Source organism: Rissa tridactyla, chromosome 2 (genome assembly GCF_028500815.1).
Source record: "Rissa tridactyla isolate bRisTri1 chromosome 2, bRisTri1.patW.cur.20221130, whole genome shotgun sequence".
NCBI classification, from domain to species: domain Eukaryota; kingdom Metazoa; phylum Chordata; class Aves; order Charadriiformes; family Laridae; genus Rissa; species Rissa tridactyla.
Genome location: NC_071467.1, coordinates 153,254,192 through 153,268,242, shown reverse-complemented (window position 1 = coordinate 153,268,242; position 14,051 = coordinate 153,254,192). Strand labels below are relative to the sequence as shown.

Here is a 14,051-nt window from a genome sequence, read left to right as displayed (position 1 = left end):
GAAGTCGAGTTCCAGCGTCTGTAGCTGTCACTAATACTGTCATACTCCAACGAATTCACACGTAAAAAGTATACAATTTTCTCTCCTCAACAGACCACCTCTCCCAAGCAACAGATTTCTCTGTCCACTGTCAGGTCGTTTCAAACAGGTTTCACTGCACCCTTCCGGCAATGATTTAAGGAAAATGAGATGCGGTCATTTATCAAGTTAGCAAATTCTGCTCTGATTTGGAAGAAAACTTTTGTTACTGCCTTGACTGGCATCGAGGAACTGAACTTGTTCTGCAGTTTTATTTCTCACCCGTGGAACCACTTGCTGCGCACGAGGAACCAGAACTTGAACCTGGAAGTGCTTCAACATGACAACACAGACACATTTACTACAACCAACAATTAGTCCTGATATGCTACTCTGCAAAAATACAGGTTTGCATTTATTGAAGAATAACCTATTCTTTGTATCTTGTAACAGATCTTATAACACCCTCTTCTCTGCATAGCGATAAAAAGCAATTAGGTGGTTATTTAGGCGGCTAGTGCTCTTTCAGGAGACTACACTGACTGACAGAAACTAGCAGGAGATTGTATGAGATGCTCTGACGAAAGTACAATATACATGCGAAATACCATACCGACCTGAAAGGCTGCTTATTTTATAAAAACAGAACACTGCTTGGGATTCTGAAGGACCAGCATCTTGTTTTAAATCGTAAATACCTATTCTTCTACCGATGCTGAGGGAAATTTACTTCTGCTCTAACAAAAGAAATACGTGGCTGCTAAGAAAACTGAAAACATTCCTTTAAGATATAGGTGTTTAAAAATAATGTTGAAGTTTTTTACTTACCAATTTAAAACATTTTTTCTAAGATTATGGCTGATTTATAGATAATTACTAAAACTCACAAAACTTTTAGAAAATATCCCAAGTTTGGGGGGTATCTGTGCCTTCAAATAAATACCAGACTAACTTTAAACAAATAACGACAACTAACTTATAAACGAAGCATACATAAAAAAAATTAGATGCATAGAAATCTTATTTGGAAAAGCATCATCTCACTGATTCTACCAATGCCAAAATAGTTTCAATGAATTTTTGAAATTATAGAATACTGAAAAAGTCTGAATAGTTACAGTATGTTGGATATTACAGACTGGCCAAATAAATTAAAAAAAAGAAATCCCAGTAAAAGACCTTTGGCACTCCCCAAAGGGTTCTCTATTTTTCTTGTGTTAATGAGGAATTAACCTTAATCTTCTTTTAAACACTTTGTTCAACATTACCTACGTCATTAGGCACAAAAAGACAGGCATAATAAACATTCAAAAATCTCTTTGAAAAGAAAGTTATACTCAGCTATGAAGTCAGAATATTTACAGCATAAGACCTCTGGATAAAACTGGATTTTTCAGGTTTGGTTGGGGTTGTTTTTTGGTTGTGGTGTTGTTTTGTTGTGTGTTTTGGGTTTTTGTTTTGTTTTGGTTTTTTTTGTTTTTTTTTGGTTTTTGTTTTTCTAATAAGGAACGTATAGGTAGCAAGATAACATAAAACTAAAGCTGAATTTTTCAAGACTGCAGATGCCAGACTCCTGAATACACCATTTCTTCTTTAGTTGTGATTTGCCCCTGCCTGCCATCCAAACACTGAAGAAAACCGCAACGTTACCTTATAATGCTGTAAAACAAAATATCACTAATGGTTCAAAAAGGTATTTTCCTTCATAAGGAAGGCAAAACGCTATTGAAGCACAAAATTACAAGTTCCAAATTATTTGTCAAGCCCATTATTAAATACAGAGTTTTGACTTTTTACTTAGAGCATCACTCTGAAAAGATTTTGACGAGTAAAATTTGGTATTGGGAGACCAGAGAAACACAAAGCTTAGTGAAAAAGGTGGCACGTGGATCTCACCGGAGTCTGCGCTACCTGATGGTTCAATTTAAAAAGCTGCCTTTTGCTTTCCAGGCAGCCTGTGCAAACAAACCCCTTACACACTATATTACACAAACCAACTTCTTCCACTTAACAAGTAAAACTGCTCCTTGAATTATGAACAAACAGCATTCCTTGGATTTGTCCCCGGGAAGCAGAAGACTTCTTTAAAGCGATACACCATGCTACTGCAGGGAGCTGCATAAGCAGAGAGCGTGTGGAAGCCATAGTATCATGCCACTCTTAAATTAGGAAATGAACTCATTTGCTTTACATCGGTGCGGAATGTGACCCTTTACTGTTAATGCAAACCTCTTAAATTTCAACTTCCCACACGCAGTTTTATTAGATTTTGAATGAATACTCCATATCTATAGATACACAAAGCATACAAAAATCAGAAATTATCCTTTCTTATGTGCAGCTCTAGCTTCGAAATAGTGAGAAAAAAGGAAAAAAAAGAAAACCAAGTAAGGATGCTGTTGTGGGCTCGAATTCAACGACATTCAGAACAGTAAACTGATAAGAACAGATAAGAATGATGCTGCAAGGAAAGACAAAAAGGAGAATAATTCACAACAGATGAACTTACACCTAAGTAAAAAGGGAGCATAAACTTGCTACTACCTTCCCACCAGCATATACTTAAAAATTAAATAAGAGCTTGATAAGACACTATTCTTATACCACTTTAATTACCATATTTGAGCATCTTCCAAAAGCATGTTGAAGGATATGAATAATTGCTCTTGAGTCCTTGGTGATAACTTGGGCTTAACTCCAGGCGTATGGTTGGCTGGAGTGAGACTCTATCATCTTCCGATAACACTGAAGACGATAAATACCTTGCCAGGAGAAAAGCGCTTAGTTTGGCTTCTGGCTTCTTTCTTCAAAATGCCTTAAAAGAGAGCGTTTTGTTTTGCTCGCTTGCTGTGGCCTCCTTGACTGAGTCTTGGGTTTTAAGTGTATGCGTTCAAGTAAGAGAAGACCAAAAAAGAGCAAGACTACTTCTTGCAGCAAACATTTGTAAAAGTTTATCAAAGTCCTCAGCTAATGTGGGAATTCACTGTAATCTAGGACTTGTCTCCCAGAGATACGCCTATGCTGTCACGTTAGTGTAGTTCTTCAGCTTTCAGTCAAGCCTACTCAGTCACACACAGTCTTCGTTCTAGCTCTCCCTACCTCTAGTTTGGAGAGAACCAGGTAGGTGACTCTGCAGACAGTGAAATTTAGGCAGAGGAAAAGCTGGTACATACATGGGCTCTTGTCCTACTGATGTAGAGCATCCTCATAACAGCAGCATACACAGAGCCACGTGAGCTCTGTCTCCTACACAAATATGAGAAAGTTCATTATTCCTGACAAAGAGCTGTCGACCACTGTTTTTAATCTTGGAGCATTTCAATACATTAGGCCCAGGCCACAGTAACAGCCCAAGCACCAAGACTTTGATGGGACATCAGAGTGAAAAGGAGAGGTAGAGCCTGCCGTGTGCTCAGCAGTCTACGCCACTGCAGGGGGACGCTCCTGGCTGCTGCAGGGATGTGCTGACTCAGTGCAGACTTCTGGAGAAGGGCCAGGCGGCGCTCAGCCCGTTTGAAGAGGAAGGGCTGGTGGGTGGTCAGTCACTACGCTACTCATCACAAACAAACTCATGGCTGGTGGGAGAACACCACCTGCTCTTGCTGGCAAAAGCAAGTGAGTCTTCTCACATGCAGGCAGGCATGCTCCATCTCATTTAAAAAAAAATAAAAAAAATCACTGAAAACATTGAATGTAATGGTAAATGTGACATGCGGAAGTGCCATTTGTATGCAATTATGTCTATACGTTGAATAGCGTCTTAAACACAGGGGTCATTTTCTTAAACGTGGGGATTATATCCAACAGGCTTGGGATTCTGTGAGTACTATTCAGTATATTCATGTGTTGTAATGATTTTCACTGGCTTAATTTTCACAACCAAAACACTTTCTACATTTTCTTTGGGACTAGCTGCTGTAAAGTCATATAATAAAGCTCAATTTTAAAAGCTCACTGTAGAAAAGAATATTGTAACTCACATCTCAGAATGCTGGAAGAAATTTACTTATGTGTCAAGAGACCAAATAACGCAGAAGAAATAATATGAGAAACACTTTTTTTTTTTCTTTTTTTTTAAACAAGAAGTCTGAAAACCTCATCTCCTCTGGATTATTTTGATGGGTGTTCCTTGATAGAACTATAACTAATAAAAGATCAAATAAGCTTTTACTACCTAGAAGACATAAGTTAAAATAAATGCCATGATTTGCCTCCACCCACTTTTAACAGCTGTACCCGTGCTTAAGAATGGAACTAAAGCTTAAAACAAATGGAAGCTGTTACACCAATGCTACTTTTCTTCAATTTAATTGATCCTTTGAAGTGCCTCTTCTGAAGGTAATCTTCTGTGGCAAAACTTCTGACCACTCCTCTACTAAACATTCAAAAGTTGAATTCCAAAAAGACAACGGATTTATTCTGCCTTAATTCAACACCTAGTTCTCCTCAAACACTTTCATAGCTTCAAGAGTCTCATCTTCATCACACCTTCCATGACCCACTTAGTTCTATGACTGTATGGTTATAGATTTTTACAGAATGATAACAATACTATTTAAGTAAAAGATAAAAGTTACTGATGTGACATTAGCAGAAACTCACAGTGGCTTCAGTCAAACAACGTATCATTCTGAATTCCTCCCAGCTTGCAAACACCAAGTATAACTCAGTGTCAATACCAACAACACTACAATCTTTAAAACTCATTTGTAACATACTTCAATTCCTCACTGAAATGAAAATGCAATTCTGATCTGGAAAATACCAATGGACATTGGTCCATCAATACATTTTTTACTTACAAACTCAATACCTCCATTATTCGTCTGCTGTGTTTGGGAACGAACCACATGGTTTTATACGACTGTCAGTCTAACAAGCTTTGATGGACAACACACCTCACTGGGGGCATTTTAATAACTTGAGCACACATCAGAAGATACACTGCACAGAGTTAAGATTTCAGAAGAGCAATATTGGATTATAATTTTCCATCTCTTCCCACAGACTTGCACCAAGATCTTGCAATAACTGACCTTTACACTTGGAATAGGAGCAAAGTATTATTTAACCGTAACTGAAACCAATAGGGTGATTTGCCTTTGCTAAGAATTCATTTATCTGAATTAAAAAGAATTTATTTCTATTAATTAAATAAAATTACCACTCTGTGGGTATAGATAATCCCAAATTGGCTTTGAGTTCAGTGAACTCTGGAGAGATTCATTAGCTTAGACGCAGCACCACAGGAATGTAGTTAAATGGTTTCCAAAGCCATTTCAGGTCCAGCAGAGGTACAGAACTGAGTTGTTTCAGCAAGTATCTTGAGCTCATAAACCTGCCAGACCCGAAATGACTCCATGCTGAGCCAGTTTGGATGCCTCTGATCTTAACTCCCAGGACTTGGACTTGCAATAGAACAGTGGAGAAGCATTTAGCCACCCATTACCATCACTAGTCCTGGGGGGCTTTTTGTTATCCAGGCACAGAAGCATAACATGGCACAAAGCTAACCGGACTGGCAACAACATCCCAGCTGCAGCAACGCTGCTCCAGCAGGCCCACTGCTGAGCCAGAACTAATCCCCAGGGTGATTATTTGCAGTTGGGTGAATCCATCCTGGACTTCCTGAGTGTCTGATAGAAACCACAGCACCAAATGTTGTCCCAGTTATCTAGGATGTCCTGCTCCCCAAGATCCTGGATAGCAGAGAGCTGGTTACACAACATCCCAATCAACAGAACATACATTCGTTTGAAGAAACTGAAAACTAAAGATAGCACTGAAGAGCTCAGTTTTAATTAGTGTGAAACAGCATCTCATTTTTTCCATCTCAGAGGACATTATAGCATACTTTGTATGTTATATAATACCCTCAAGTAGAAAGAAAAGTTAAAATACCGGAGAAGATTTATTTCCTCTTTTTTTTTTTTTCCCCCTTCAGGAAGATATATACCAAATACGAAAGTGTGAATCATTTCATTTCAATATTTCATAAACCAAAGGAACACTCAAATTTTATTAAAATCTGACTACGGGATTCTTACAGAAGGTTTGTTTCTCTTTGTTACTTCATTTTGAAGGTGTTCGACATTAACTTCAATATCCCACTGACACCACTTATCACACTGGAGTTGCAGTCTAAGCACCCAAAATACCATAATTTTTTTTTTTTTCTTCACTTCCCTAAAACAACCGAGCAGGTTTTCTATGGAGGTTATGAAATTTCCATCCTTGGAGAAATCCAGAAATCAACTGGGCAGGCCCTGATAAGCCCGATCCAGGTGGTCGTGCTTTGAGCAGAGGCCAGACCACGTTGACCTCCAGGGGTCCCTTCCAACCTGAATTATTCTGTGATTCCATCTTTCTGCAGCACTGGAGTTTCCTGTGGTGCAACACAGAGAGCTCAGAAGTTGTGCGTTGCCTCCAAGCAGGCTGAGTGGGAGTCCTCAGCACACTAAAGAAATGGGCAATCACCAAGGAATGTCACTGACATTATTTACTAGAACAATTCTGAATTTTGAGGCAGGAGCAAGAGCAAAGCATTATCTTTTCTCATGCTGTTTTTATACTGCTCTATGTCAAATTTTATCTCTGTTTTACCAATAAAACTGTAGTGGCTCTATTTATTTCTCACTTGATTCACATTTACAGAAAGGAGATGATGGTTTTGGTATTTTAATTACCATAATTGAGAATCTACAAATGAACGTGTATTTGCAAAAACCTCCTTCCCTCCCTCTCTCATTTAAAGTCCGTATGAACTCACTACGTAACCCACATTATAAGTTGCAGGAGCACAGAACGACTCATGAAGACAGTTTCCATCCCAACACATCACGAAGAAATACGCAGTCCTTTCTCTTTAATGAGAAAACTTCGGCATGCCACAATTCCTTAAACTAAAAAGATACTCGTACGGAAAAAATTATAATTGGTAGTGGGTCCCATACAGCCAAATTACAGCTCTAATCCAATCACTACATTGCCATATGCTCTGTTCTAAGCAATCAGCCAGTTCCCTACCACGACTCTCTAGAAATAACTGTGCTTTGCAGTTGCCCAGCTGGGCATTTAAAATGTTCCACAAAGGTCTGGTGCCATCCATTTGCTGGAAAGGGACAGCCCGTCATTAGGGGCCTTGCAAATTCATCCCATTTTTATTTTTGAGAACAAATGTTGAAAAAGAGTAACAAACACAGTCACAAAACTCTGAAAATATGAATAACTGCAAAGCATCATTGTAGAAATTTGTAGGAAGCATTAATGCAACTGAGAGAAAAGTCACACATCTCCAGGTTTGCCCCATAATTTACTCATTTTAAGACAAAGATCTATAATACACATAAAATGCATTCAAACTATTAGGCAACATCGACTTTCCAGTCTAAAACTGGGATCAGCATTCATTCTTTGCCCACACAGAAGCCCTTAGAGATGCCTCAGAAAACAGACACCCATTCTTTGAATGAATGTCCTCTTCTCTTGGGGACTTGAAAAAAAAAAAAACAACCCCCTCCTCCAGCTTCAGTATTCTCTTTTTATAAAGTGTATATCCCAGTAGGCCTAAAGCAAGATTTGACTGACAGACATGTAGGTATTAACCGATAATGACACCTTTGTTGTATATTAGACTGTAGTCAAAAGATGAGAATAGTCCTAAAACCAGGGACTAGAACCTGAGTCTTCTGCTCCCACCAGTGCCTGTAGCACAGGCATAAAGCCATGTTCTTCCTGCCCTTCTCCGGAGTGTACCCTGACCCATGCGCCCACCTGCCAAGGGACTGAGGATCCACAGCACGGGTGGAGAGACCTTCTCTCTGTGCCTGGGAGACCCTCCTCAGATGTGGCAAAGTGGTGGGTTTCGTCCACCTCCCAGGGAATGCTTGAAGCCCAGGACAAAAGTGGTCACCAACAATGCTGGATACACACGACTCTGCTCATGGACTTCTTACACGAGGCGGAGCCTGGCTTCAATGTTTTGCCTTGCTCACCCAACCTCACTGATGATCCCGTATGGTTACTGGATGGAGAGTGACAGCTCTCAAACCAGGCAATAAACAGTACTTTGCACTGTACTCTGAGGTCTTCAGAGGAACCTGCATCTTCCATTAGCCTCGTAAGGATTGGTAGTTATACTGGGCCAGCTGAAAAGGACCTTGGCGGCAGATCAAGTGTCTCTATGGTCTCTGATCACTTTCTTTTGTGTTTTTGTTTTCTTTTATACAAATACTAGGGTTTTGATGCTTCAATTGAAATATTAAAAAAGAAAAGGCATTTTATCAGCATTTAAAAGTAAAAAATATTCCAGTGAAAGGAAATCAAAGCTTTAACCTTTCCTCCAAACACACAAAAAACAAAATTCTCCTCAAATACTATAATTTTCGCAACACAGTTCAACAATATTCTCTACCTAGTTGCTGAAAATGTGACTGGAGAGTACAATAAGAACTCAGGAATATCTGTCTGGATTCATTAAATACCTGTCTTTCCCAAGGAGAATTTATTGTTAGGTACTTCAAATTTCAAATTTCCCAGTACCAAATCTTCTCAGTCACAGTATGAACTTTGTAACATATTTCAAAAGCACATTCTCTGAACTTCACCAAAATAATTCAGCTGACGTACTGTATGTACTTACATTACGGCTGTAACTGATCAGTCTATAGCATACAGACCTAGCATATTTGCCTATTTGCAAATGCAAAATGTATCCTCTCTGAAACTATTATGGACACTGAGATATATTAGGAGCCTTAGATTTGGCCTATTTGCACAAAACTCAAAGTCACGCCAAGGCAAAGCAGAAAACTTGGACCATTCTCCTCTTCATGTCTACTTAACAAGGTTGTTTCATTTTTACAGAACAAAAGAACAAAGCATAAATATTTCATTCTCACAACATGCAAACACTGTATTGTTTTCCTGATAACGCTCCTGCCCACATTTTTAGTTGTTATCCAATTAATAGATTAACATAAGTACAACTTGTCACCTCTGCACTGGAGGAGACGGTGAAGAGACCGGCATTTCTCAGTGTTAGCAAGGATGGGAACGCTCTGGGTCAAGGGAGAAGCACATGAGCACTATTCTTCCCACAAAGTTCGGTCACAGAGTACAGTTCAGCGGTTCACTGGGACAAAACGCATTACTTGCAAGACTTTAAATCAGCAACACAATTGATTCTTGAAACTAATTTTATTCTTATGGTATTATTTTATAAATAAATAATGTGAATTAGTATTTAATTGTTTCAACCCTAGATTTTAATTTTTCACCTATCAGTATGGGAAATCTCCTGGCAGCTCTGGAGGCTGTGTGAAAATTAAATTTTTTGTTTAATTATAAATTGCTTTTGCTGTAATAGTGGAGGCTTTAATTGAAATATTTTAATTAAGTGCTCGAAGCAACACAATGCTGGCTTTTTGCTGAAGACTAGCTTATCTAACAGTCTGGAGTTTCACAGTTACTCAGCTCCTGTGCTGAACGTACAGCCTGCTGTAGGACCAATTGTAACTGCTGCTTCTACCTGGCTAATGGCACGTAAAAAGACAAACAGGGAGTGCATTCAACTACACACCTTAGACCACGTTAATAATGTGGGCAGTAAAAAGGGGTGGTTAGCACGGTTTAAAAAGAATTAGAGCGAGTGGAAGAAAGATAATAGTTGTAGCATCTTGTTCAAAATGTACTGTGATCTCCACAGATATCCTTCCTGCCTTCTGGCAACGCTCCCAGGAGGAGCAAGTGGCAGACAGGGCTATCAGATTGCGCCCCACGGACGGCCAGACTATGGCAAAACATAAGCTCCAGCAGGGAATGCTGCGCTCTCCTTCTCCAGACAGGGTATCAAACTCGAAAGCACTTGGAGCGTTCATAAATAGCTGTATCAACACTATTAAGATTTCAGGAGCGTGGGGAGGGCGGAAGGGTTGATTGCTTTTTCACAGATTAATTTCCACATTTGAACGTGCCAGAAACAACACGATCTGTCTCTGGGGCCCCTCCTGATGACACTAACAAATAAAGAAATGGGATCTAGAAGTGTAGAGGAAACCGAGAGCAGCAGCAGCAGAATTTCGTACTTGTAAAATACTATTTATCAAAAAACTCTGAAGCTTTCTGGAAAGAGCGGTCAGACAGGTGCTGTTACCCTGAAAACATGGGCAAGAATAGCAGAACAGTAACACTGATCGCTTGCACCAAACCTATCCTCAAACATCTGCATGGCTGCTTTGAGAACTAGGCTATAAAACCGTTTATCTGTGATCGTTGTGTTGGGTAAAAAACCCCAGGCACCGAAGTTTTCAAGCACTAACAGCTACAGGAACTACCTCTGCAATATAACAAATGAGTTAAAAACATTTATACTTCATTGCAGATCACACCAAAAGAGTTACTTGCAGAGAAACCACATGAGAACCAGAAAAGGCAAAATAGTTACAAATGAAAGATACTGAAATATTTGCCTGAGTTAACAAGATTTGAGGGGAAGAACTTTCCATGCATTGCAGTAACAGGAAGGTATTGTTATTAAAAAAAAAAAAGCTTTCTTCCTTTCTACTAAACAGCGCCCTCATTGATCAAATAACCTAAGATCGAACAACAGATAACTACAAGGTTCCACTGTATTTGACAGCAGATTAATTAAATTACACAAGAACACACTGATTCACACAACCTATCTTTCCTCCAGCAGAAAACACTTAGGAAGAAAAGGGAGAAGGACAAGTACTTAGTGCAATTAATGTGAGAGAGACAGAAAAAATGTCATTTCAGCAAACAAGTAATGGCTGGGTCAAGTAACTAGGTAGAGCAATACTTCAAAATGTAAGGGTGGAGCACTGCAGGGCGTTTCTTGCCCTATTTCTCTCATATTCCTGTTCTGTACTGGCTGGTACAATTCATTCTGACTGTCTGAAGAAGAAAAGCCTGCCAACTAATCTTAGAAGCCAAGGGAGAGAGATTAACAGAGGAAATGAGTAGGTCTGGGCTTCAAAATCCACCTTCTCCAATTTCCCCTTCTTCTATCTAAAGCGCATAACAAAGCTGTCATGAAACCACATGTTGTGATGGTAAAAAAACATTTTGTTCTTTTAAGATCTCTGAGTCAAGAACATGGCCAAAATCGTGCCTGAAAACTGAAGAGGCTTGTCAGAGTTGGCAAGATAAAAATTTCAGGAAAATTAAGAAATTCTCAGCTGGTGGAGATCACTTTAGCTCCTTTAATCCACATTGCTATGCTGATCCACACCAGCTGAAAATCTCAACCTTCTTTTGTGTCATGCTATTTTTAAGTAGCTAAACTTCAGTCTTGAGTACAATTGTTCAATCCTATGACATGGTCCTGAAAGACAAGTACTGTGCAAGTTAAAAAGAGCCATCATCAACATGTCCCAGTCACTCACCGAATCCTTCACGGGCCCATCAATTCTTCTCAGTGCTATTAAATTACCTACAGCTGTTCCTGAGCCTCTGCTGGGAGCTACAATGATACACAGCAAACCCCCCCCAAAAGTGGAAGCCTTTCTGCTTTTAACATTGCTTCTTGTTCGGAGCACTTATGCCACCTGTGTTTTCTATTAGTCACCTTGGTGGCCTGTAACATTATCACTGTGAGGGCAAGACGTAACCCCGGCTTCTGTGTCGCATGTTACCCAATCTCCTCTTCCATCACTTATTCTCCCCGAGAACATGAACCGTAGCACCTCTTCCCATCGAGAAATTCCCTTGGTCTCCACGGTGAGAAAAAAATTCCCTGGCAGCACCTAGACTTATTAAATCACACAAACCCACGCTTTGGGAACAAACTGGGTCTGTCAGATCATTGATGTCATCTCTCAGACACTCACCAGGGTGACAATGGCACATTCAGCAGTCAGTTGAGCAGCACTGAACAACGTCCGAACAAAGCGGTAAATCTGTTTCTGCTCTGGGTCATGTTTGTCATAGTCTGGTGGCACTTCGGATTTCTAAGGAAGAAATACTTCCAAATAGGTGACTGAAACAAAACGAAGCAGGCAGAAAGAAAGACGGTTCACACGAAAGGGAAGAAGAGGCAGACGAACTTACCGAGAGGGGATGAAGGTTTTCATCAAAAATATCTAAGAGCATTCTTCCGTCTGTGTCCCTAAAAAGTATTAAAACCAAAGCAGTGTCATTATCCGAACACGACAGCACACAGCTCTCATAGACATAAGCATATTGTTAAAACTCCAATACCCTTCATGCTGCGGAGCGCTTAGAAACACTGCAGAAATGTGATTTGCAAAGAGAAGTTGGCAGAAACTTATTCTGCCATAAGGTTCATGTGTAATATGAAATCCATATTACAAAGTATGCTAAAATTTTTAGCTTTCAATGCCCAGGACGCACAGCTTTTGTGCTCTCTACTGTGAGGCTTTTTCACAGCCTAAAAGGTACTACTATAACCTTACAGTAAAATCAGCCCAGCTTACTCTCCTGTTCTTAACCTCATCATGTCAATCCTTGCAATCTCTTCCTCCTTTATTGTCAACATCATGAACATTTACAAATACGCAACGCTATTTTTACAGTTATCCTTTAGTTAATACTTACACACTTCACTTTTTATTTATTTGGAAAACCCTATCCTACTAATGATTTCTGAAAGTAAAACGGACTACATAAAAAAAAAAAATCAGACAAAATAATATTCCTATTCATTGGTTTTATTTGGTATTTACTCTCTCAGATCCCTGTTGCTCAAGATCAACATGCAAGTTGATTCAGACTAACATCCAGTTTGCAATATGAGATTTTTGCTGTGTGTAATATTGGCAGGAACACTAACAATCACAGAAGCGAGTGGTATAACAGTACCAGTTAGAACTGGACGCTTTCTGGACAGACGCATCCATGTGACCTACTTAATACAATCCCATCTTTATTTATAGCATCCCTGGTCACAGAGTTCTTAAGAGAAAAACCACTGAATATGTTTTCTATCTTTACTCGATAGCACATGTCTCAGAGCATGGAAACACGAGTTTTTCACTGAATTCATGTCTACAAAATGTACTACTTAGCAGCTAATATTTAAACCTCAACATCTGAAGGTCACCTTTTTTTTTTTTTTGCTATAAAGCCTGCTGACACTGGAAATAAACACTGTGGGGGTTTTGTTTTGTTGTTTTATTTTTTTTTTTAAAAAAAAGGAGTCCCTAAATTAAAACAAACAAACAAAAATAGATTGCGATAATTACTAGAAAATTCCTAATGAGGAAGGATTTTAGGCCAGACTCTTTTACCCCTATATAAAAAAGGCTAGTATCTTAATGCAGAAGTAGTCTCACTGGAATCATCGATGTGCTACAGTAAACTGTGGTCCTTCGCAATGAGAAGAGAGAAAGAAAGAATTTCCTATTTTATTTCTTCATGCTGTAGCTGCTGCATGCTATGAAGGCATATGTGATTGCCCTCAAAAAATCTATTACACACAAAAAAAAGAGTTAATAGGTTTTCATCTTCATTAGAACAAGTTGACATTGTTGTCTTTCAAAAATGAACCATCTACTAATTGATCGAAGCATTTTTCTCGTTTAGTGTGTTGGGGTTTATTTTATTTTATTTATTGAATTAGGAAATTCACCAATACTTATGCATTCCTCTGACAACAAGACAGGTGTAGTCTTTTACACTTGTTGAATAGCTAAGCACAACAAAAGCTGCAGGAAGCCAATCAATATAACAATGACAGGAGACACTGGGAAAAGGAGTGATAACTAGAATGTTACAATCAAATGAAATGTGGGAAACATATGAAGGAATATTCTGTTTCATGTACAGTTTCTAAAAAACTGGGATTGGTGAGAGTTTAGAATATTATCTATAATATGTAAGTAATACATATTATAATATATAAGTAATTTAGTTTCAAGCCAACTGTGCAGGATAGAGGAACAAATAAATTCTGTCTGAAAAGAATTCTTTTCTGGCAAAGCAGGTGGTCGACTAATTTTCTGTCAAAACCAACCTTGAGCCTAAGAGTTACAGTGGTTTCTTACTTCCCC

At 39.0% G+C, this 14,051-nt stretch overlaps 1 protein-coding gene across 2 annotated transcripts in view; it reads right to left on the bottom strand.

The window, feature by feature from the left end:
- Positions 1-14,051, bottom strand: part of CCNY (cyclin Y) — a 129,658-nt gene that overhangs the window by 14,765 nt on the left and 100,842 nt on the right. For both annotated transcript variants that reach the window (XM_054191235.1, XM_054191236.1), the window contains 2 exons: positions 12,091-12,148; positions 11,871-11,990 (listed from right to left, as the gene is read on the bottom strand). In XM_054191235.1, coding sequence (XP_054047210.1) covers positions 11,871-11,990; positions 12,091-12,148 — 178 coding nt within the window. The remainder of the gene's footprint in view (positions 1-11,870; positions 11,991-12,090; positions 12,149-14,051) is intronic.